General features: G+C 48.8%; 1 protein-coding gene and 1 long non-coding RNA gene across 6 annotated transcripts in view; one reads left to right on the top strand and one right to left on the bottom strand.

Annotated features, from left to right (window-relative positions):
- LOC308188250 overlaps positions 1-23680 on the top strand; it is a 45864-nt gene extending 22184 nt beyond the window's left edge. Inside the window, exons 6-8 of the long non-coding RNA XR_013945289.1 lie at positions 68-10368; positions 10565-10629; positions 14916-23680. This is a non-coding gene — a long non-coding RNA (uncharacterized lncRNA). The remainder of the gene's footprint in view (positions 1-67; positions 10369-10564; positions 10630-14915) is intronic.
- The window catches only part of RASA3 (RAS p21 protein activator 3), a 164214-nt gene continuing 162248 nt past the window's right edge, over positions 22889-24854 (bottom strand). For all 5 annotated transcript variants that reach the window (XM_080577052.1, XM_080577051.1, XM_080577050.1 and 2 more), the window contains one exon: positions 22889-24764. In XM_080577052.1, the coding sequence (XP_080433178.1) occupies positions 24689-24764 (76 nt within the window). In that variant the 3' untranslated portion in view covers positions 22889-24688. The remainder of the gene's footprint in view (positions 24765-24854) is intronic.

The following is a 24854-nucleotide window of genomic DNA, read 5'->3' as shown; positions in this document are numbered from 1 at the left end:
CCGGTTCACAGTTTGCCTCCATAAAGGGAAAAGAGAGATTATTACAATATTATGTGTTTCATCTCAGGGCCACCTAATCTTTGACAGCTCCTTCTGGGACCTGTGTGAGCCGGACACCGCATGCCCGAAGACAGGCTGAACTGCACAGGAGGGGAGGGCCTGATCCCGACTGCTTCAGTAGTTGGCCCTCATTTTTCAATGTAGATGTGACCTCATTTACAGGAACAAGAAGCAGTGCTGTGGCTGTAAATATTTACTCTGCAATAAAGCCTAACGAGCCCTTCTTTCCCCGGCATTTCAAGGTGATCAGTAAGAAAAAGACACTGCTGTCCAGCCGCTCCTATCTGTCAAACTGCTCTCAGATATGCAAAAGTCAGTGGTTTCTGCTTCTTTGCAGAGAAAAGAATAATTATTGTTTCTGACTAAGCTCAGAAGATTTTGTCATGTCTGATTTTGCTGGAGGCTCCAGCCCTTCACGCCAGGTTATGGTATCACACAGTAAGAACAGCTAAACAGTCCCAGATGGCCCGGTTGGTTTGCCCTAGCCTCCTAGGCTTTTCGCAGCGCTGTCACATACCCTGTTAATCTTGGACGGCCGAGACGTTGCTTTTCGGAGCCAGGTTTGTCAACAGCCGAGGTGGATTCTCCAGGGCTCCGTTCTGGGACTCGGCGCGCTTTGACTTGGCGCGTGTTTAAAGTACACTCCGGTTTTGAATAAATCATATCCCCATGTACTACCATAAAGGAATGTGGATGATACTTTTGTGGTTATCCACAACATCGCTGTGGAGAATTTGGGAAGAAAAACAAATAGCACCCTTCCAGATATTTTGAAACGCTACCTCCAACTGCGAGGCAGAAAAAGCTTGAAGAGAAATTGAGCTGTCATGAGTTGTTTGGACTAATAACCGCTGGTAGAAGAATAAGCTAGCTTCTAAAAATATTGTTCATCTGAGACCTCTGTGGCTGACTTTTTTACTGATCCACACAGTAATGTACACACTATAAAGAAAGGCTAGATAGACATTCACTGATTTGATAGGTAGCTAGCAAGCTCTAAAATACAATTTCATTGCAGAGCTTTTGACCTGCATAAACTGAAAGACATGGCAAAGCTCCTACTGAGTGCTATGGAGAAGCATCATCTATCATTTTTTAAGGTGGCTCATTTTATTGGTAACAACTCCATCTGCAGTCTCAATCAAAATTTTATACCTGCAAAGACCGAGCTGAAAGGATTTGAAAAGAGTTCTCAGCATGGTGTAGTATAACAAATTTGCTAGATTTATTGCAGTGCCGGGTTTGGGATTTGCTATTCAAGAATTCCTTCATCAGGATGCAATAGATACTTTGACAGCTTGTTCAAATGTAAAATCTGGCCTTCATTACGTGCAAGTTCTATCTCATATTAAGCTGAAATAGGAAGACACCATTCTTGTAGCTCAGCTTGGGGCATTATGACTGCATCCTGCCACTGATCTATATCTGGGGCTCCAAGCTATGCCATTGAGCGTTCTGAAAAAGTATCAATGGCAGGATATAGCCCTTTGTTCTTTCATGTTATAATCACGAGGAAAGTGAGTGGGATCTGGCTCCCATATCTGGCTCAGCCCAGGCTGAGCTGGCCTGCAGATATTAACTTTATGAGAATGGCTTGCATCCCTCAATGAGAAATGCCTTTGGAAAAACAGGCCGTCATCTGATAGCTTCCAAGCTCTGATATTGCCAAGTAGCAACTACTTTCTCATCATCTGTGCATACCAAACATTGTAGAGCTTTGGTGGTGGTTTGTATTTAATAACAGTGCGCTCTTGGGTCTCTCTGGCAACACTTCTTGACCTACTTCCGCTCATTACATTTTGATCCCTCATCAAACAGGCAAGGTGTGATTTCCCTGGCTGCTCTCGCACACTGTGTTAGCCCTGTGCGTGCACGCTTGGCTGGAGAGCAGCAGAGGTGTGTCCTGGGAAACGGCGAGGTGTGCTGGAGGGGTTTGGTTTGAAGGTCACACTGGTTGTCACTGCCATGCTCTCCCTGGAAGGACTTGGGTTGATCAGCCCAAGGCTGTGTGAAAGTAAAGAGATCTGTTCGTCCTCATCCTCATCCTCAGGATTCGTTTCTCTTCTCACAAGGAGAGGACCAGGCATGCAGATGCTGAGGTGAGGCCCCCAATTATGTGCTGGGAATGCAGCCTCCTCCCTCCAGGAGGGAAGAGCAGCTCTGCACAATGGCCCAGTACGGGGGGCAAGGGCCAGCCAGGGATGTACGTGCCACATCATCACGCTGTCCATGGCTTCAGTGACCAAAAGCAATCAGACTCCGTTTCTGCATGTGTATGAGTGAGCCCCTTTTCCAGCCTAGCCCCAGGCAGAAATATGAGACTGGAGTTTGGGCTGGGCTGGGTGATGATGCCGGTCCATCCTCTTCTCCCTGAACAGGAGGGAGGGGAGTGCTCCGAGCATGTCCCGGTGACTGTCCAGAGTTGCCTGGCTGCTCAGGACTCCTCAGGGTCCCTAAATCCCCAGTATCCTTGCAGGTTCTGAGGCCACGTGCTACATGAAGGACGGTGGTGGACATGCTCTGGGTGGTGTTGAGGGAAGGGCCTGCTCTCCAGTGTTAGCTCTGGCACAGGGTAGGGCTAGAAACAATTCAAACCTAAAATCTGTAAAATGTTTGTTATAGCTAGATGACAAAGCATCAGCTCAGCAAAGCAGAACGCAACTTGCTGCCCAAGCCATCCCTGTAGAAGTAAATTTTGTCAATAATGAGCTAAAGAGAGGCAGCAGCCTTGCAGTAAATGATCAAAACCTATTTGATGCAGTTTCAAGCACAACCCACTTGATGTTTAGCGTTTAATGCCAACCAGAGGCCCATTGAAGCTCTTAAAGTACTTGAGTAAGAATATTATTTGGGCATTTAAGCCAAGAAACACGGACCAATTCCTTTGTCTAAATATTTTCCTTGCAGAAATTTATTTCTATTCAGAGCACTCTTGTGAACATTATTTAGGCATTGTATCTATTCTTAAAAATGTCTCCTCTGTAATTTTGCAGTCTTTGGGCGTAATTTAATATTGAATACTGTTAACACACCAGGTTTAAAATAAAACTCCTTTTTTTTTAAAACTAGCCCTTGCCACCAATGGAAGGTATATAAACGAAGCCTTATTCATTCAGGATACATGCAGGAACTCATAACTCTTTGTATATGCATATCATTTTATTAGGAGATTCATGATATCCATCTAAGCCAAACCAGTAGTCAGTTTTACAATGAGGTATTAGTGAAAGGAGGATAATTTCACCGATGATTTTAATGGGTAAATATTTTCCAATCAATGAAACATTGCAACTGATTTCTGAATTGTAAATTTAAACCTCTCTTTTCTATGTATATATATGACTAATTGATATGAATAACAATGCAGTAAAGAATGATTGAGAGCAAAAGGTCTTTAAACACAACATTTTATAATGCCCCAATGAATTTGTAGGATCAGACTTTTACCGTACCACTCTAGTGATTTCTCACACAGACTTTGATTCCTGATAACGTATGACTGAGCAAGCTACCAACTCCCAGCTAATCGACACTAATGTAGTGGTCATGGCTGACTGTTCATATACCTACCGTCAAACATTGTGCAGTTTAAAAATGCTTTAAAGGAAAAAGATCTTCGTGCAAACCTTTAAAAACAGTCTGTTTCACTGTCAGTCACAGCCCTCTTGCATATAACATTTACATTCACTGTCAAGGTGGCAGTGGTAACGTGCTGCCCATAACATGTAGGACGCAGGTTCAAAGCTGCCTGTGTTGGAGTTTGGCACATATAAGTCCCAAAATCCGCTGGAGAGAGCAAGGAAAAGAGCACACGTGGCGCTCAGTCAGGATCACCAGTTGCCATCGACTCTTGCGTGTTCATTACCAACAACCCCAGATCTTCAGTTACAGTACAGTTAATGGGATTTCCCTTAGCCCTTTCTTTTGATCTGCTTGGAAAGAAAAACACGCTGATCCCAAGAGGTGAAGGAGGCGAGTCCCCAGCAGCACCAGCAGCTTGGCTGGGAGCTCTGCAAGCCTGTAGGACTCAGCAGAGAGCCCCTCGCATGTCCTGCAGCTCACACTCCTTTCAAGCTCTTCCCTCCTGGCTCATCGAAGGGACCTCTGGGCAGATGGGGAACATTTTGAAATCTGAACATTAAGAGGCAGCTGAGGGGTTCAGCAGAGGACACAAGCCTGATCAGTGGAGCACCATCACAGCGAGCTTCTTCCCCTTGAAAATTTCCTCAAATAAGTAAAGATGCAAAATGACTGTCTCCTGCTGGCTCCAGCCGTCTCTGCGTAGGAGCACAGCTCCGAATTCAGTTTCCACAAGGGAGATTTCTGCTTCTTTTATTTGGACAGTGGTTAAAGACAATGTTTGGGTTTTCTGTATTTGTCCTGCCTGCAGCAACGCCTCCCCAGCATGTCCCAGGCTGCTGCTGCTGCATGACGGAAAGGCCAAACACAGGCTTTTGATTTGGACTGCTCGTGGGTTTGGAGGCATGAAGCCTCATCATAGCTGATGCTGGGATTCGAAGCTCTCCTATGTTGCACATGCTATAAACCAGCCAGCAATTTCAAAAACATTTTTATTGCTGCTAATTACCCTTCAGGGAGACTGTAAAGCGGACTCTTCATGGAAATCTCCAGGCTGCCTAGAGGAAACATGCGAGAGTGATTAGCCACGTTTGCTGAGCAGCGTCACAGCGATTACCTCTATGTCCCCATGCCCAGCTTGTGCCTGTCTGCCTGGGGGATGTTTACAGCTCACCTTTCTCAGCTATTCTGAATGCTGATGCCAGTTCAGGAGGCATTCGTGATTTTGTCTTTTCTTCAGTGACCGGAAAATGAAGCGTATGAAGCAGGAGGTCTGGCTAAGCTGCCCGTGGTTGCCAGCAAGCCCTGGTGAAGTTGATTGCTTTGGGTATGGTACGCCTTTTGGCTTTCATGGGCACTCAGGGGCATGGCTGAAAATTTCAGCGAATTGCCGAAACGTGGTGACAGGGCTGCACGCCTCGCCCAGCCACACGTTGCTTCCTCCACTCTTTGACTTGGCTGTGGAGCAAATGCTGAAGAAATGAAACGCTGGTCCCTGCCTCCACCCATGGAAACCTGGATCTGCTCCTGGCCCCGGCCCAGAAGAGTCACGCGGGGCTGGTGGTGCAAATAGCACCTCATCTTGTGGATTTGAACGTTACAGAGCAAATTAAGGATAAAGCATTTTCTTTAAGCTTAAAATGACAAGATTTTGCTGAGCTTGAGTCACACTTGAGCTATTTTAAGACTATCTTAGAACGTTTCATTGTATTTTTCAAGAGTAATAAGCAAGGATGAGCCAGATAAAAAGCTGTAGCCCAAAGAGTGCTGAGCTTGGATGGGGGTCAATAGAAACCTACACCCCCATTTTCCAGTTTGGCACACCCTGCTGTAGCAGACAGTCTCCAGAGGCACAGCAGTTGTAGGGGACTCTTGGAAACTATCTTGTACTCAAGTGCTATTTGTTCTCGAGGTTTTCCTACCACAGCTTCACTCCTTTAGAAACTCGTCAAAGCACAGTTTGAAGTGCAGCTTGACCAGGGCATGCTTGATTTTTAAAGAAACAAGGCTCAGGAGGCTGAAGACCTGGTAGATCTCTGCCAGAATTAATTGCAAAGAGGTGTGAAAAGCAATAATTTTGACTCAATGTTCTGTATACAAAATCCTTTTTGTCTTGGGGGGGGGGGGGGGGGGGGGCTTGAACCCAACCAGTTTTCTCTTTGATGGAGCCAAAAATTTCAGCATGAAACTGTCTCTGGAAGGACTTGCATGTTTGAGCTGCTGTGATCATGTGAAGAAACTTTGCCTGTAACCACAGAAACTAAAAATCTGAATACATTTTCTGAGCTTAAGCTTTAATACCATCAGGAAATGTCCTGTTTTGCTAGGCCTGGGTGCTTGCTCCTTCCCAGCTGTGCCATTCCTGAAACTGTGAGTGCTGATCCCCAAGGGAAGAGGTAACCAGCGAGTGCCTGGTGATGTCCACCTTGGTTAGGGCTTGATGCCTACAAGGTTCTTAACATCACCCGCTCCCCTTGCTGCCTGCTGCTTCTCAGAGTTGCTGCCTGAAAGTCTTGCTGAAGTTGGAAGGACACAGGCACACAGAGGCACACACACATATCTCACTGCCAACGCATCGCCGAAAGGACCTTCAGAGCAGGGACTCTTGGGGGCCGGAGGCAGAAGAGCTGGAGTTCAGTCAAGGAAAAAGCAGCCTCATGCCCTTGGCTCAGTCACTTCAACCAGTGTTCCTGTGTGCCCTGCCCCTGAAGTGGGAGTGCCATAACTAACCTACCCACAGGGTTATTTTTTTCTCCTGATAACCTTCCAGGCCTTCGCTCTGAAGCCACAAAATGCTTTCAAGCAGTGCTGAACACAAGGGAAGCGAGTGTCTGCTGCCAGCACTTGCCTTTTCGTGACAAGCTTTCCTGACACGCAGAGGACACATCAGGTGCAAAGCTGCACCTCCTTGTGTTTGCAAACGTTTTTCTGGGCTCTATGAAGTGCAATGACAGATGTGCTAAAAGAAGTTAATTTAAATGGTTGCCAGGAGGCAACTCCAGACAAGCCCAGCTCATGACAAGTCTCGACCCAGATTATTGATTTATTCTTTGTGTGGTACACATCTTCACGTTTCAAAGGCCAGGAAAGTTTTTGCAGCAGTGCCAAAATATGAGCAAATAACACAAAAATTAAACACCCACAAGGCAGAGGTACTGTATAGGAGAATCACACCCTCAGGAGGTGCTCTGGCTTCAGGTCCTGCCCAGCAGGGGTTGCTAGCCCAGGGCGCTCAGTGGGATAACCCTCCTTTGGGTAAAATGCTGGATTGTTACCCAGTCTCTCCAAGGTTTCATACTAACTAGAAGCTTTTTTCAAAGCCCAGTAAAATTCCACTTTGTCCCAGTGAGGTTTTTGGATCAGGCCCTTCAATGTCAGTGAGCACGGATGAGATAATTTTCAACAAAAGCACAGGAGAGGAACAAGTGTCTGTATCTCATTTTTCCATTACATTTATATATATGCAGATATATATTGTCCAGGGCACGAACCCTCCCAAGTCACTATGCTTCATTTCTGGAAAACAGTGAAGATGCGAGGCACACCAGTCACAGAGTCAGGTCAGACAGGTACCTTTCCCACAAGTAGCATCTTTCCCACTTCATTATCAGCCACCCGGGTGAGCTGGTTGTGCACAAATCTCATCTTTTCCGAGTGGGTAGACAAGGTCCAAGCCGTAGAGTCTTAAGCGGTAAAACATGAACTGCAATTTGAGATCAGTCCTTCCAACCCTCAGTGCTAAAATATGGCTGAAATCCTGACTTTATGGTAATAAATGGCAAGAAGTCCCTGTACACAAGAGATGACAGGTTGTAATTTTAAAAGCCTAGCAGTGCAATGATAAACAGAATAGAAAATATGATTGCTGTCATTCCAGCACAGGATAATAAACCCTTTATGGATGCGGTAAATTCAATCCCCAAATGATGCAATAACTTAAACAATAATTCACAACAGCCAGCAAAATCAGACAAAGTTCCCACTGACTTCAGCGAGGGCAGGATTGGTCCCATAGGAGGCTCTGGCCTGCTTTGGCCAACAGTTTACGGTATTTAACCTTATGGTTTCCAGCAAAGAGAGCCATGCACGCCGCCTCTTACCTCACTGTCTCACTGAAAACATCTGCCGAAGAAAGCATAGGAGGAAGGGATGGGATCCAGTTTGCCTAATTTGGGTAGCACGCTCGCACGTGCGTTTTAGGTGCCAAAAAGACCTGTTCTCCAGCTGCAAGTGCCAAAGTGCCCTGTGAGGTTAAAGGTGGCTTTTCAGGTGTGTCCACACAGAGGCCCTGTCTGCCAAGATGCACGGGTCTACAACGTGGAGCCGAGGGTGCAGGCCCTAGCCCCCAGTAGAGGTGATGGCTGGGCATCACCTGCTCCTGGATGCTCCCATTCCTAAATAACCTTTTTTTCACTCTGTCTGATTTTGATGCTCAACCTCACAAGCCCCAGGCCCAGAAGAGGAATACCCGCTTTGGAGGTACTGACCCTTCAGTGGCATTGCAGAAATACAGCCTGAACTGCAGGTTGTGATCAGTCCTGCTTGTCCGTGCGAAAAGTAAAGGTGAAATCCCGACTCTTGCAGTGGAGGGCAAACAACTCTGCAACAGATGGGATGCCTAGAGCTGCACGACACAGGGATAAACAGGAGAAAATGCTGATCATTCAAGGCCGGGGCAATAAACTTTTTATGGATGTGGCGAATGCAGTCCCAGCAATTTAATAATTTATGTCTTCAGCAGCCATGCAAACTTGCTTGAGCTGATCATGAAACTGTATCCTACAAACTGGCGAATGGCTATAATCTTACCAAAAGTACCAAAATAGCTGACTAGAGAAGATATCAGCTCTCTAAAACCGTTGTTTGATTTACGCTCACACAAACTGTCCTGGGTGAAGGACTGGGATGCTGAAGACTGAGGTATCACATACCACACTGGATATGGGGGCATGGACTATTGGGAATGAAGGGTGGAGACAGTTATTTTGGAAGTCACATTTCTATCCCGTTTGGAAAAAATCATATTTAAGTACAGACATCATTTAAAATTTTTCTGCAACAGGGTCTTTCCTGTCTCCTGCACAGTTTAATTGCTGGCTGCATGCAGAGAAGACCTCAGAAATGAAGAAAAAAAAATCCCAGACAGAAAAACTTCATTTTTTCCTTCCAGTCCTGTTCTTCTTTGCTGACTGCTTCTTCCACACAAAGAGAAGAGCTTGGCCAAGGGGGAAGGCCTCAGACTCAGAGGCCCTTCGCCACCATCCAGGCACGTACAGGCAGCCTCCTCCCAGCCCAAGGAGAGGGAGCCAAGCCCCACTATCACCATTGGTATAGCTAATCAGGGGACAAAAAGAAACAAAAGCCATTGCTGAGGGTTTAAAGAGGGGAGTAGTCCTGCCCAGGAGCAGCCACCAGACCTCTTTCCCCTTTCTTTTGGGGCCGAGTCGAGGCAGAACCAAAGGGATATTCTCACCCGGCCGTGAGGCAGGAGGCCGTGAAGATAAGCTGCCCCTCACGCGCGGCCGGGGTGAAGCCAGTGGGAATGCTGCCATCGCTGTCCACAGAGCTGTGACTTCACCCCGTAACTATTAGCGTTTTCTCTCCTCTCAGGACCATAACAGATACTAGAAAACCACAGCTATCAGGGAGCCGAAGATAAATACTCTGCACCACAGACCCAGTGCCTTTGCCAAGAGGGGCAATATGAAAATAAGAGCACAGGCCAAAGAGCCACAAGCATGCAGCAAAACAAAGCACAATTAGGACAAGAGACAATAAAAAAAAAAAAAAGCAGATTCTGTCCTTAGTAGGAAATAATATTGTGTTTTGCAAAAATAATCAGCTCACAAACAGAGCTTAAGGTACATCATGAGCTTGGTTTTCCTACAGCTTTAAACAGGGTCGTTCAGTGGTACGCTGCCTTTCGGCCCAAGCAGAGCTGATTTTGCAACAGTGAGATGAACAGAATGGTCTTTCATGACAAAAGGCCATTTTTTGCTAAGTTAAGCTTAAACTCAAACCAGCCAGTCCTTTACCTCCTCAGGGAGCAGAGGAGTGAGATGTTGGTGTGTGGAACGGGACCGGTGAGACTGAGATGCTCCCATCACCTTTGGGCTTCCTCCAGTCCAAGACAGAGGATGCACCAGATCCAGTTTTCACAATGGGGCAGGGAGAACACGCGCATTGGCTAAAACTTCTCTTTCCTGTTTCTACATCCACGTGGCACCACTTCACTGGGACTCACCGAGAGGTCTCGGCTCCAGTATTCCTCCACACGGCTCTGCAAGGCGCCTGTGGTGGTGCTGCGTGCCTGACACGGTCGTGAAGGCACCTTCCATGGATGACCCTTGCAGGCTGCTCGCTTGGGCTTTATCTGAGAATGAGCTACATGTTTTAAGGCAGGTGAGCGGTGACTGGTGCTGAGGAAATGCCAGGCAGCTATCACCTTGTCATAACCTGGACTGCTGCCTGTTTCACTTCAATGTGATAAGGGGAAAGGTCACTTTAGTGAGTACAAATGAAACTAAACAGGGAAATAAAGCTGACGGTAACAGTAATGCTAAGTACAAATTTGGAAGGATGTTTTTTTTTTTAGACACTTCTTAGCCCAGAGGGAATCAGCTGTGTTGCATATTTTTAAAAAAAGGGCTCAGACTTGAAACCTGCCAAATGACCCAAAAGTCATGCAGATGGAGGGGAACACAGTCCACTGCAGCTGCCAACCCACAGGTATGGAGGGAATTTTGCTAAGTATTGCATCTGGTAACTGAACAAGGGAAAGACAAACACAATTTTTCACAGAAGACAGCTTAGTCCTGATAAAATCTGCCGAAGATTAATGACCTTTCTCAATACAATTGCTGAAGATACAAATGCATTTACATGCTGCAGTCAAGCATGTCCTTATTTTCTGTGTTTCTTTTAGACTTGGTGTACATATGAAGGCAGCCTGAGGACTCTCTCCTGACCAACCTCCAGGATCTCCCACAGGTAAGAGCCCGGCACTGTGCCCTCTTGCAAGGTTGCAGTTTCCTGCCGTGCCCTGAAGGAAACCACCTGAGCCAGTCAAGGGGGTGCAGGCAGCACGGAGTCCTTACTCCTGTAGCCACTGCATTTCTCATCCAGAGGGGAATTCGTCTACATGGAAATGATTAACATCTTTGAACTGGTTTGAATCTGTGTTTTCCTTAGAGGTATTATCTCTGCTGGGAACAAGGAGATCTCACGGAAACCTTTGGGAAGCCTCGCTTCTGTCCTGCAGTAGAACAAAGAACAAAGAATTTGAAAAGCAGAAAAAGCACTCTCAGCATTGATCAAGTGACTTAAATTTCAGTGACCACCAGCAATGAGCCTAGAGCAGTTGCCTGTCTGCAATGCAGGGCATCCATTTCCCTGGCTGCTCTCACAGGACCTGTATTTGGGGTGTCCAAAGGTGGCCTGGAGGTACTCTGGCAGAGGAAAGAAAAGAGACCAGAAATTATTCCCAAAGCCAGTCCTTCTCAAGCCTGTGAAGAAATCTAGTATGCACCAGGAACCAGGGTATTGAGTAGGAAGAGCAGATCCTGATGTGCCCAGAGTGGATATTAGACAGCAGCGGTGTGCCCAGGATGGGCATCAGACAACCCCTCACAGCAGCGATGATCCTGGCACAGGGAGGAAGGGGAGAGGTTTTCAAGGAGCGTTTTTCCCCCTCAGACCTAAAGTTTTTTGTGAGCTTTGTCCATGACTGAAGTGCCTCTGGTTCAGAAACCCCTTTGCATCACCCATATTCCCTGAACTGTCACAGTGTTTCAAAGAATGAGTGGAGCAATAGCTTTCATACGGGGCAGTAATTTGAAAATAATCATATGAAAAATACCCAGAAAAGTGGTTTGAAGCTTTGAAGTGATCGGCAGGCTGAAGAACTCTCCCACTTGGGAAAGCTGGCAAGAGCCCCTGGCAATGAAATGCCCTCTCGCAAGGGAGGGGAGGCTGAAAGGACTTCTGAACCAGGGGAGAGGGTCTCGTACTGGGGCTCTGCGAAAGGCCTACTGGAAATAACACGGACAAGAGGGGGCTGGATATCCACGCTATTCTTGGGCACGTCAGAATGGTTGAAACATGTCAAATCAACGTCCATCCAGCCCAACACCTTTGCTGACACAGCTGCTAGAAGATGCAGGGAAAGAGTGTAGGAACAGGTGAGCATACGTCCCTGCAGCACTCCCCATCAACTGGCAGACAAAGCATTTGCTGAGCTGGAGGTCTCTCTGTTCATGCATTTTTGCTTGCCCATGGCATGCTTTTTTTTCCCCCACAGTTTTCCCCAACTCGTTTCTGAAACCAAATGGGATGCGCAGGCAGGATGGAGATTCGCAAGGGGGGGGTTGACAGTACTGTGAGTGTCTGTAAGGTATGCAGAGAACATCTGGTAAAAGGATAAAAGTGTAAAGCAGTAGTGGATGATAAATGGAAGTACAGTAGAAAGAGAGGCTTGGCAGGGTGTCTGGCACAGCTGCCACTGGTGGGGACTGTTGCGTCAAGAGATTTCGCACTTTATGCTCCTAAAAATACAGCGCTCTTCATCTGTCTTGGGTTCTGCAATGTACTTTGGAAGAAGGCTAACTGATGGGTTTTCCTTATATTCTTTACGTTACTTGATCTGCCAGTCCCTCTCACTGTGTAGGTTTTTGTGGCTGAAAGAGGTTTGGATGTTCAATTTTTCATCAGTATGTAGGTCTCTCAATCTTTGTTGTATTTTCTAGGCTTTTTCCGCCACTCCTCCTCTGTTTATGTTTTGGTTTGAGTTCATATATCCCACCACGTTTGTTTTTGGCATTGTCTCTGCGAGCTTCCCAGAGAGAGATTCAAAAAGATTCAAAGGGGATTATGAGGGAGTTAATGTCAGAACAATACCTGACGGGACGGCAGCTTTTTGGAGATTTAGGCTTTAAAATCTGCCGATTTTGAATATCTGATCTGATTTTGAGTATCTGCAATGAACTTGGAACACAAGCCATGAGCTGAGATGACATCTCAAAGTGATCATCACGCACATAAGTGTAGTGTCCAGGGGAAGAAGGTGGGCAAGACGTCAGCTCTCACGCTAACAGGGATATGCCTCAACCCTAGCTGATGGTTTGGTGAAAACACCGCATACCAAATCGCAAGAAGTGGGGCCGGGAGAGAAAGCTGGAGGCTCTGAGAGGGGTTTTCCTCATTGAGCATTGCAGGGGCAGCAGCAGTTTGAAAAGGGAGTTTTGCTGATGTAAAAACCAAAATGAGAAAGGACAGTCACCCACTGTTCCTCAGCCAAAAGACCAAAAAGCTTCCAAAGGCTTGCTCCCACTGGTCCAGCACAATGCAGCCCAACGTTGCTGGGCTGTGAGAAAGTGTGACGGCACTGTGTGCTTGAAGATGTGGCCAAAGCTGTCCTTGGGCAGCACCACACATGAATTCGTCACAGCACAGACAGGGAATATAACAAGAAAAGTCTTTTTAATTGCTGGAGACTCACTGATAGAGCCTGGCTGTGCTAGCTTCATGCCCTCTAGCATAGGACATTTCCCCTGGATGCTTTTTCTGATTCACAAAAGAAATCAGAAAAAAAAATATTTAAAAGCTATTTTCTTCCTTCTCTGGAAGTTGCTGGTGTAGGTAACAGCTGGAACATTTTTGAAAAATGGGATTTCCAGCTCCCACGGGTGAGACCTTTATTCTGCAGTATTGCAGCTAGTACGCCTGGGTCAAGCAGCATCTCATCTAAATAGGTCTCTTCCAGATGGTGATGGCTTTCAGAGGCTGACCACCTTTAAAAGATCCAGGGAAGGCAGCTAAGAAAAGAAGAGCTATTGTCAGTGGAAGTAACTACAGGGAACCCATGCATTAGGAGTCAGGGACGTGTGAAACATTGGCAAGCAGGGCTGAAGAACACACGGTTTGTATTTCTGGCTGCTTGTGCAGTGTGGTTTATCCTGTGGGCTTTATTTTATTTTATATTTTTATTTTTATTTTTACATGCAATACCACACCTGGTTTGTTTTGACTATCGCTCGGCTGAGGGTATGCAATAGGCCCTGCTGGCAGACGGTGGGTGGGAAACAAAGATGGATCTGCACACCCAGACAGCTTGCTTGCACACACAGTCATGGAACACGCGGTTGTGTTTCAGTAGCTGTGAACACACAAAAACACACAAACAGAGAAAACAGGAGAGACCCTTTCTCAACTTTAACATCTTGAGCATTTTTTTTTTTATACCAAGAGCAGCTGGATCAGATTTTGAAATCTAAGGTTTAGTGTTGCATTTTCTTAAGCTGGGGCTGTCAGAATTTTGCACTTGTGAAAGCACAGCACAATTAGCACACATCAACGCCACAAAAAAAAAGAAGGCAAGCTAACAGTATAATAGTCCTCTCGGAAGACTGAAGTTTTCTGCTCCAAATACCAGCCTCGTGTTCCCCCCCGAGCAATACCGATGCTCTTCCATGGGGCTTTCTAGTGACTTAAACGTCTCAGTTTAAAATTTATATTTCTGAATATTTTTTTTTTTGAAAGAAAACCTTGCCAAGAAAGTAATTTGGCCGGGCTCCTCTCTCTCGCTGCCTGCGCAGGCTTTGAGAGCCAGCACCTCTCCTGCCCGGTGGCAGCTCGGCACATGTCACGCGTGCTTGCGGGATTCTTGGAAACCATGTGAAGCCACGGGCAGGAAGTAAACAGCGCTGGGAGGTTGTGTAAATTCTCCTGTAGGTCACTGAAAGCTCCTTCGAGGCCCCAAAAGCAGGGGGGGGAGGAGCCTCCCTGGACGGAATAAGCCCCTGTTCATGTTTAGCTGCATGGGCACCTTTCCCTGCCCTCTATGGGTCCTGACTCCTGGTGCTGATGCTCCAGCAGCCTCTGGATCGGGGCGAGCATCCCCAGGGCTTGGGGCTGTCTGCCACTTCTGCGATATGCCACGAGGTGCCTGATAAACAGGAGCGCCTGCTTACCTCCTGCCAAAGCGATGAGCGTCAAAGCAGCTGGTGCTTTGTCCTCAGGCCTGTTCCTGCTCATAACAGCTCCTGCTGTGTGTGCCTGCTCGGAGGGTTGCTCACCAATCCAGATTGCTGTGGGCCCCGCCACCTCGTATTTTTGACATCAGTGGGAAGGCTGATAGAAAAATCAGGACCCCTCACAGGAGGAAGTGTTCTCCAAACCAGCTCCAAGGAAAATGGTGATATTGACACACAGTCCTCTACCCCATCTAGCTCCTACGTGCTGGTAAACAAAAGTATATGGAATATTAAGAGTTTCAACAGTTTGTTACAGACACTCGACTCTGGACCTCGGTGGGATCATTCTCTAGCCCAGCTCAGCTGACAAACCTGATGTGTGTGCCACATCGCAGAACGAAAGCAGCTGCAGGACACCAGTTGGAGAAGGCTCGTCCCAACACAGCCATCCCCTAAACAGTGACTGTTTTCTCCTCCTACATACCTGGCATGTCTCTGTCACCAGGATCCCAAAATCTTGCCTCACATCGGACCCAACGCCGTGTGTATTGCACTGGTTTGGCAAGATGCTGCTCTGCTCTTTCACAGGACCCCCCCAAGGAGGCTTCCAGCCACCAGAGGTGATCCCTTGTGCGCAAGGTGAGCGATGACTGCCCTGCCTGCTGCCCTTGGGAGAAGATCTCCTGACAGGGGTCTCACAACAGGTAACTGGGTGAAGGCGAGGCGATGGCTGCCCCCAGAACAGCAGCAGCCAGTCTCGGTTGGTGGGGAGCCACACCAGGCTTCTCGCCACAGGTTTCAGCTCTCTGGATGCCACAGGCTGTGCCTCTGCAGCAGCCACAACTAGCTCATAAAAGCATCGAAAGCGGGGGGGAACCACACTCGTACCTTCGTTTTCTGGCTGTACAGCACCACAGGGCCTCATGTTGTTTCTGGCCCTGTGTGCTGAAAGGAGACAGCAACTCAAAAAAGCGTCTTTTGGCCGAAGAGGCACCGCCTGTGGTTCAGAGCAGACCCCGGCCAGGTGTGACACAGCGTGAAAGCAACCCCTGCGGGCTGAACCCGCCTGACACAGGGCTGCGGCCTCAGGATGGGTCGCTGGTCGGCTCTTCTTTAGTGGTATCTGGGCCACAGGGTGAGGAAGCGGTCCCTGTGCTCCCCGTCTGGGGTGGGTGCGTATCACGCACACGGCACCGCTCCAGGTAGTGGAAGAGGGACAAGCAGAGACGTCATATTTGACAAAAGTCCTTGGTGAACTTGCTCCTTTTAAGTCTCCCTCCTCCCCCCCGGAATATCCCAGTGTATGCTGGTTGTTACAGTGGGTGTGCCTGGCTTATGCGTCCAGCAGCACAAGACCTTTCAGAGCAAGCCTCTCACTCCGGAGGTCAGCGATTCCCTGGCGGCCACTTGCAAGAGAAATAACAGAATTTAAAAAGTGAGACCAGGAGGCCAAAGTAGTTTTCCCTCTGGCCATGAGGTAGCACCGTTGAGCTACTCACAGCACAACCCAAAGCTAATCGGCCTCAATCTCACAAGCGGTGCTTCCAGAGGCGCGAGCCTTCATTTTTCACTGAGGAGAACAAGAGATTGGGTTAACCACTGCGCTAATTAAGTTGTGCTGATGAGTCAGGCCATGCCTGTGTTTCTTGGTCTTTTCTTTCCCCCTCTAGGCTCCTACGTGACGTCCAGCGTCTGACTGAGGATGCTCGCATCGTGCCTTTCGGCGGGGTGCCCCAGTGCTGGCGAGCTGCAGGCCCTGAGCTGATCCTGTCTGCGCAGCTCCCCATGGCAGGGGGACGAACACACAAAGCTGGACAGGCTCAGAGGGCAGGGGAGTGGAAAGCAAGGGCTCGAAATAAAATTTACACGCTCGAATGGGCAGCAGGCCGGGAGCCCCTAGCTCCAGGCCGTAGCCCAAGGGGTTAATGTGGTTGTTAGTTAGGCCCGTGATGAAATAGTTGGAAACAGCAGAATTGGCAAACCTGCCCCTGGAGAAGCGGGCCCAATTACTTTATCCGCCTTTTGAAGATGCTGAAGGATCGGAGAGGAGTGCAGCTTGCTGCCAGACAGAGACGTCGTCTGGAAAACATCAGATAATGGCCTACAGGACGTCCACTTTCCTCCACGGCAGCCTCTCAGCCTTGTTTTTTTGCAGGCAGTTGCCAAGCAGATCGGTCGCTCAGAATAGGGTGAGGAAATCCAGCCTGCAGAGACGCCTGGCCGGCCCCCTGCAAGCCCAGCGCTGTGAATGACACGTTTCCTCCGGGAAAAATGATCTCAGGGAGAAGAATAGAAAAAGAAAGGCTGCCTTGTGAAAAGCTCTTTCCATCGGCAGCTGCAAGGCTGATTAGAGCTATTCAGGGGCGGTAAGAGCAGCGCTGCCCCTCGCATTTCAAGGAGGCTGCGTGAACGTGGGGTGAAATTCTCCAGTCCTGGAAGACGTTTGCATCAGGAGAAGGAAGGGTTTCCAGGGACGCAGGCTGTGCTGGGGTCTGGTGAGGTGTACATCCCCGAGCAGCACTGCTCAGTCTATGTTAATGGCGTGTCTGATATACAGCTGCTTTGACATCAGCATGGACTGATTCGGTTGCAGCAAGAGATAGCAATGTGCTTTTGAGGAATATATCAAGGTTTCCCATGAGTGTGAGAAGCTGTACCCAAATAACCTGGAAGAAAACTGTTCAGTCCCATTGGTAGGGGCAGGGCAGGGAGGGGGAAATGCAACCAGAGAACCACGGTGGAGACGGGGGGTTTTAGCCAGCCCCTCAAATATTTAGCCTTACGCTTTTTAAGATGGAAAATGAACTCCAGCAAGCACCGTAGGGCTGCTGACGTGGAAGCAAGGCCGATGGGTAGGAAAGCTATGGTGACCTTGGAATGCTTTTTGGGTGTCTCAGCCTGAGCTGGAGCAGCTGTGCCGCAGACAGCCCTCCATCGCAGCAGACTGAGGGGCAGCCCTCGGGGTCAGCACGGCTGCTCAGGCCCCTCAGCCCTCTGGCAGCCGGTCTGTGAGAGGGTTCGGCGGGAGGCTGCGGAGGAAGGCAGCGCTGTCATTTCTTTCACAATTTTTACCCTCGACAGAGAGAGCGCCTTCGGAACACTCTCAGCAAAGAGCCAAGTGAAAATCTCACACTGATTCCTTCCAACCCTCCAAACACCTCGGGGAAAAACAACCCTGCAGCAGCTTCCCCTGATGCAGCTGATAGGTAGCTGGTGTGGGCAGCAGAGGCAGTGAGTGGCATCACTGAATGCATGTCTATGTTGAGGGGGCATAAATGTCCCCTATCAGGCTATTTTCCTACATCTGGCTCTACTGAATTTGGGCTCACAGTGGCAATAGTGCAGCTCAGGAAGGGGTCTGTGGCTGGCTTGGTCCTTCCTTTGTATCTGGTGGAGAGGGTGGACGTGCTCCCCATGCATCTCTCAAAGACCTCAGGCAGGAGAGTAGGATAGAGGAGAGGAGGAGACAGGGTGCTGGGGGATTGCTTGGGGCGAAGCAACAACCACCCCATCACTGAATTTAACTCTCCCTTTGTTTGCCGAGAGCTCAAAACCCTGAGGATAATGTTTCTTTAAACCCATTTACCAAAAGAAAAATACGTGCGCCTCTTGGGCTGATGTACACCTTGTATACGCTCACTGTACTAAAAAAGTCTCTCAGGGCCACCATCCTGATCCTTTTTCCTGAGCGAGCTGAAGGAGCCCCAGAAGCTCTCCACTGCTGGGTCCTTCAGAAGGCAGCTATTCAGTGCTGCTTCCCATGTACCTGCCCAGCTTGGGAAGACCTGAGTCCTCTTCCCTAATCACACGTCTCTCTTCAGTATGGGTGACTACCAGGACATCCTGGATCCCACGGAGCAGCCTGAAGTACATCAGGATGGTGAGCGTTGGCTGTGGGGCTCTCACTGCCCGAGGGAAAGGTTTATCCAGTGCGTCATGCTGAGTGTTTAAAGCAAAACCCAACCTGCTCTTGGAGCACACAGCTCTGCTCTCACTCGCCCACGGAAGCAGCAAGGTACTGAGGGCATTGAGGGCAAAGGTTTATGCTCCAGCATAGCGTGTTTAACGCTGGCCTCTTCTCCCTCTCACAGGCTTTTGCACGCTGAGAGGAGCAGCCTGGGCACACGCTCACTTCTCTGCTGCGAGACGAAGTTTCTTCCTGCATTTCCCCAGCACTTCCCACCAAAACTGTCGCTCTCTGTTATAAAAATCCCCCGGTGAAAGAGCACGGGGACATTCAGCCCACAGAAAAACAAGCGCGAGCCAGACCAGCAGCAGGAACCCAAGGAGCGGTTTGGGCTGAGACGCAGCCCCTCCATCCTCGCTGACACCGTGTCACGTAACAGGTGCTTGCCCTCTGGGTGAGGCGATGTACCAGCAAACCGGGCTGAAGCTCTGCTTTCCAGTTTTAATTGGCATCTGCTTCTCAGCTGGTCCTCGTCAGCCCTCGTGGCCAAGGGTCGGGTGCTGCAGCGCCAGCAGCCAGCCGGGGCAAGCGTCCCGTGCCACGAGCAGGCGGCTCGGCCAGCACACCTCCAGCCAGCCCTGCCCCAGGGTGGCTCCCAGGGAAAAGCGCACGGTGCAAACAAAAACAAATCTCACCCGCACCTGGCAGCCACGGGAATCACCGGTGGCACTGTCGGGGTCAGCAGGCAGCTGTTCTCCAGCACGATTTAATGGTGAGGGTGTGCAGCTCACCCAGCCGGGCAGGTTTCCCTTCCCGTGTTGGAAAAGAGGGCAGAATAAGCCGCCTGAGGGAGCAGAGCTTGTGCCCGACCGGGTTTTGTCCACCTGCTGCAGCAGCACGAACACAAGGAGCCGGTACGAGCCCGCAGAGCGCGCTGAGGCGAGCGCAGGAGGAAGGCGGCGGGCGCTCGGGCCCCCCCGGGCCCCCCCCGTGGCGGCAGGTGGGGCAGAGGGGCGCAGACCCGGCGCAGACCCGGCGCTGATGCTCGCAGGAGAGCTCCCAGCAGCTTCTCCGGGCTGGGAGCACCGCAAAGGCGAGCGGTGCTGCGCAGGGCTGCGGGCCGGGTCCCGCAGGCGAGCACCCCCACACCCCCACACCCCCACCTAGCGGCACGGGGCGTCCCACCGCAGGCGGGAGGCACGGCCGGGGAGGCGGATCCCAGCTCCCTCGCCTCGGGGTTGTCTCCGAGTCGATTTGGGGCACGGATCTCGCTTCCTGCGGGTGCCAGTGGGACGTCGGGGCCCGACTGGTCCGGCAGCAGAGCGCCGCCGGTCAGGCACAGCCGTGCCCGCGGGAACAGCCTTCCCCGTCCCCCCGCCAGGGAGAGCCCGCTTCTGGCTGATGGAGGCCACGGAGCTGCCCTCGTCGCGCCGTGGCGCAGCAGGAGGCAGAGCACGTGCACCTCCAGACACCACGGACGAGCCCGGCTATTTTTACAGTTGCTTTCCTCGGCTGCGAGCCTCTCCAGTCATTCCCATCACGGGCACAGGATGTCACAGCTGCCGGGAGCGGGGCTTCTGCAGAGAAGCAGGAATTACAGCCGAGCCACAACACAGAAAACCTTGCTAAAGAAAGCAAAACACAAAAGTGTTTCGTGGTCTCATTTTTTTTTTTTTTGAGCACAGCTGCTGTTTTCGTCGAGTGAACATCTCCCCTTCTTCTCCCCTATAATTCATGAAATGCTCTTCCTTTATTCTGTTCAGATTTCTCCACACAACCGCAGCTACTACAGCTTTCGTTTCCATCCCCGGAGAAACAGACCCTTCCACCTATCCAAACCGCCTTCGTAATTTATCCAAAACTCCGGCACCTGATGGCCACCCTGCACCAGTCCCACCTCTGGCAAGACTTTATTGTCTTCAGGTAAGAAGCTGGTTTCTAGCCTCAGGATGAATCTCAGGATCCCGCTTTATCTTCGGTTATTTTGGGAACCCGAAACGATTGTTTGCTCCACGATGGCTTCTTCTGGACAGAGCCAGAAGCTAACCTCCTGTCAGCTTGCTGGTCTTTGCCTCCAGCAGCAGCAAATACAGGAGGTGGCTCAGGAAAAGCTGCTGCCCTTTATCTCCAGGCATACCCAGCCTCCCAGCCCCTGGCAGCACGCCGCCCTACGCCTCCCGCTGCAGTCGTTTCCTGAAGCTTATAACAGGGTCTGGCAGGGTTCGCACTGCCGCTGGTACCCAGGCCAGCTTCTTACGCAGCCATACAGGATTAGAAATTGAAATTACCTCCTTGTAACAGTGCAGGGTGTTGCAGAGAAGGGATGGATCCGGGGATCATGTCAAAACAGGTGTCTGAGAGCTACATCGCAGAGCCAGCCCTCTCAGCCCCAGATCAGCATCTCGCACAGACACGCGAGTTATCTGCCAGCTGAATGCCTGTCCGCTGCCTTTGGAAAACCTAACAGGAATATTCATTCCTCAGGTGTGCAGCGTCACCAACTGTCCCATTCAGAATTCTTCATTTCTGAAATGCATGGAGAGATCTGCCTGGCCAGATACATCGCCTCCTCTGAGCAGCAATGGGGACAGACCAGGGCCTCTTGAATCCTGTCAGCACGCACGCCCTGCTCTGGTGCCAGCTGTGGAGAAAACGGGCATGAGATTCTTCCCTGGCATCAGGAGTCCCAGCAGAGAACAGCCTGGTTTCTTTTTTCTATCAAGAATCATTTTTGCCTTTCAAGCTGGGATATAGGACAAGAGAGGAGAAAAGAAAACTGACCTGACAAGAAATGCTTTCCTTCTTCTTTCCTTTTTTCCTCCCCTTTATTCCCACATACAAGGGATGCTGTCTCGGTTGTCCCTATCAAATCATCCATCTCAGCGGCAGGATTTGCTGTGTACTTCCGGGGAAAAACCTGTTTTTAACACAACCCTCTCATCAACCAACTGTGTCATGCCATAGAGAAGCATCTTCCAAAGATTTCCTGTTGACTTATACACTGGCGTGGCTGTGACACCAGGAGAGCCTCCACAAGAATGAACTATGGCTGGTCTCTGCTGAATGACACCAAGCGATTTGTGCTCTTTAGTATGCAGCCATTACCAAGATTTCCAGATGTTTGCCAAGGCTAAGAATCTCAGTGCTGAAAAATCACCTTAGGAAACTCAAACACAGAAACCAGACAGCAAGGGGGTTGCACTGTGCCCTAATGCAGTACCTGGAAATCAAGACGCTCATTTTAAGCTCTCTCGGTCTCCACGATTCCACTGGTTAAAGTTTCTGACTCTCCTGGGCGCCAGCTGTGCCTCCCTGGATCTAAAGCTCTGTGATCACTAACCTTGCTGCAGGCTGCAGATGTGCTGTAGGAAAAAGGGATGGATGACAGCGTGGGCCAGCTCTGCAACAGAGAGCCATCACGTCCTCGCCTCTTCGTGTCCGACAGATGGGGGGGACCCAAACTGGAGTGGGAAATCAGAGCCTATAGCGATAGACGGAGACATCACTGCAAGGAATAAGCAGCAGCAAGCCAAGACAGGTTAGCAGGAAATCTCTATATACACTGAATGAAATCGAGTGGAAAGCAGACAGACCTGAGAACAGTGTTACAGTAATTCTGCATTTATAGATCTTCTGATTTCTTACAAATCCTGTGTCAGTTTACTACCAGATTTACTAAAAACCTTGTTTTTATAGAATGGTTGAAAATTCCTCGGCAGAAACACACACTTGCATATTGTGGTCAAGTTCACCTTCATAAAGAGACCGGTGTCGTGCTGTCCACCGTCAGCTTGGTTTTCTTTTTCAGCTGTGGTCTACCTGCTAAACCACTACTGTCGCTCAGCTGGTGTGTGTCTGCAGAAGGTTTTCTCCAGACGCTTCTCAGAAATGCACGTGTCTGTTTGGGTGACAGTGAAGTGCAGCTCGTCACACAACATCTCAGAGCCAAAGCTTCATTCACGCGAGTCTCCAGGGAGGACTGATAAACTCTGGAAACCTTCAGCAGACACTAAAGAAAACTACTGCAAACACAATGGCATGCTCCATGCACCAGCACCAGCACCTACGGAATAACACAAGGAACCAGTTGAAAAGGCCGATCTGTAGCTGGGCAAAAACTGTTTTCATTGCTAGATCAGTTTATGGAAGGCTCAGGTACCCAATCTGGTTCACTGCGGATGCCATGCTGACCCAAGGGAAGGGGTGGAGATGGGAAGAAGTGAAGACGGGACTCAGCAGCCCAGCAGCGCTTGGTGTGCGCTCACAAGGATCTCCATCCACAGCCCAACTCCGAACAGCTGACGCTGTGCCAGCCAACAGCACCCCCCGTGACCATTAGGAACCTAAACAGACTCCAAATGCACACGCAGCCTTCAGAAATAAAACATTTCTTTTAATTGGCAAGTAGAACACACATAACAGGTCATTAGTATTTTATAAACAATATTAAGTTACAAATACAGGTTAAAAATTGCAGTTCATGGCAGCAAAAAGCTCGAAGTCCAAAATGCACCTCTGCGACGCGTTATTTCCCTTTCCCCAGTCTGCTGGGCGAAGACAAATGAAAGATCGTTTATTGTCTGCTAGGAGGTGGTCTACTGATATACTCAAACAAAAAGAAAACCTCATTCCTAAGAGCATCACTAAGAAACAGAGGCATTCAAGATAATTCAGCCATCTCAAATCACATCAGGTGCAAGGACACGGTTGGGAGTTACTCTGTAAGACCTCAAGCAAAGATACAGATACCTTCACATTAAACTGACAGTTGAATGCTTTCTGTCCCAATTCAGCTTCAAACCAGAACTAGCTTCCAGCCCACAGAAGCTTCAAGTCCGTCATGCAGGCTTCCGCGACATCAAAGCTAGACGTTTCGTAAATCAGACCCTTATACAGAGGAAAGTTACTGAGTACAACTAAACAGCTTACATAAATATATATCTTATATTTAGCAGATCTTTATTCCCCTCCCTAACGACTTGTGTTGGTATTAGTGAGATACACAGCTCATTCTGTTTTTAATACACTCAGAACAATAACAAGTTACCTTTACATGTGTTAATACCCTAAGTATCCTTTAACAGGTCTCTCTCTCTCTCTCTCAAAAAAAAAAAAAAGTATTTAAAAACAGTTTGGGAAAGCTAGAAATCTATTTTCCAGAAAAGCAAGTGGTACTAGGATAACGCGGACTCCAGTGCTTAAACATCCTTTCACATAAAAGCCATCCTGACAGCTTTTGTGCCTGGGACTCAGCGTGTCTCAGCTGCCAGACCCGTGTTCCACTCAGCCTTCGTGCTGCGGCGGTAAAAAGGTCTTCAAAATCAGCTCACTTCACCTTTCGGCTGGCAGACTTTCAAACATTGCCACTGTTGGACTGTATAAAAAGAGACAAGTAGCTCTGACATTAGTTCGTTTCCTTCTTGCTCACATTTATGAGAGTCAGTTCTATTACACCACTGAGTTTTCGTCTTCAGAACCAAAGTCTGCTGACTGTGTCTGGAGAAATGACTTTGTATCTCAAAAATATCAAGAGTACCATTCAGATCTGAATTTCTATTAAAAACTGTGCACATTTAGCAAAAAATTATGCTGCTGTAAAAACAAAAGGTCTGCTCCTTGGCCTGCTCATAATACAAGCTACAATGAAAGAGATTACACCAGAGGTTTTTTTCCCTCTGCTTCTGTTCTAAATGCAGGCATTAAAAGCCAAGTGTTACTAAGCTGTTCCTAAGAGAGCACGCGGGGTGTGGCATAATATACATTAATCAGGAACAAAAACAGTAACAAACAACAATTCTAGAAAATGCTGCTTATTAGCAGCACGCTTGGTTTCTGAAACGTAAGGAGTTGCATGGGAGTTGTCAAGATGAAGTCCACACACCTTGATCATTGAACTGATCACTAGATTCCAAGAAACCAAAGCAAATTTAAAAATACACATGACAACAACTGCCTAGAAGGCAGAGTTTCATCATCTGTCAATAACCAGATGAATAAAGTGCATAGCAACTATTATAACAGTTTCTTGAAAAGACAGTATGTTTAGCAAGTCTCCAAGTTTGTAAGCTTGACACTTCTCCATACGTTTTGCTACATGTGTGGCTTCCCTTTTGTTTTGCTGTTCAGCTTCACCGACCAACCCTTCAGCACTGTCTGTGGTGTCCTCTGCACTTCATATGGAATGCGCTGAGATCTCTGACTGCTGCCTGATGTAAGTCTGGAAGCTCTTGTCACCAATGGGATGTTCTCTAGAATTAACAACAACAACAACAACAGATTATATAGAGAATTTTCTGCCAAGGAACCAAAATGTCAGAACACAAAGGAACAGACAGAAC

This window comes from Anser brachyrhynchus, assembly GCF_964034855.1.
Source record: "Anser brachyrhynchus genome assembly, chromosome: 1".
Classification (NCBI taxonomy): Eukaryota; Metazoa; Chordata; class Aves; order Anseriformes; family Anatidae; genus Anser; species Anser brachyrhynchus.
Note: the sequence above shows the minus strand (reverse complement) of the source record. Positions and strands in the feature narration are given on the sequence as shown.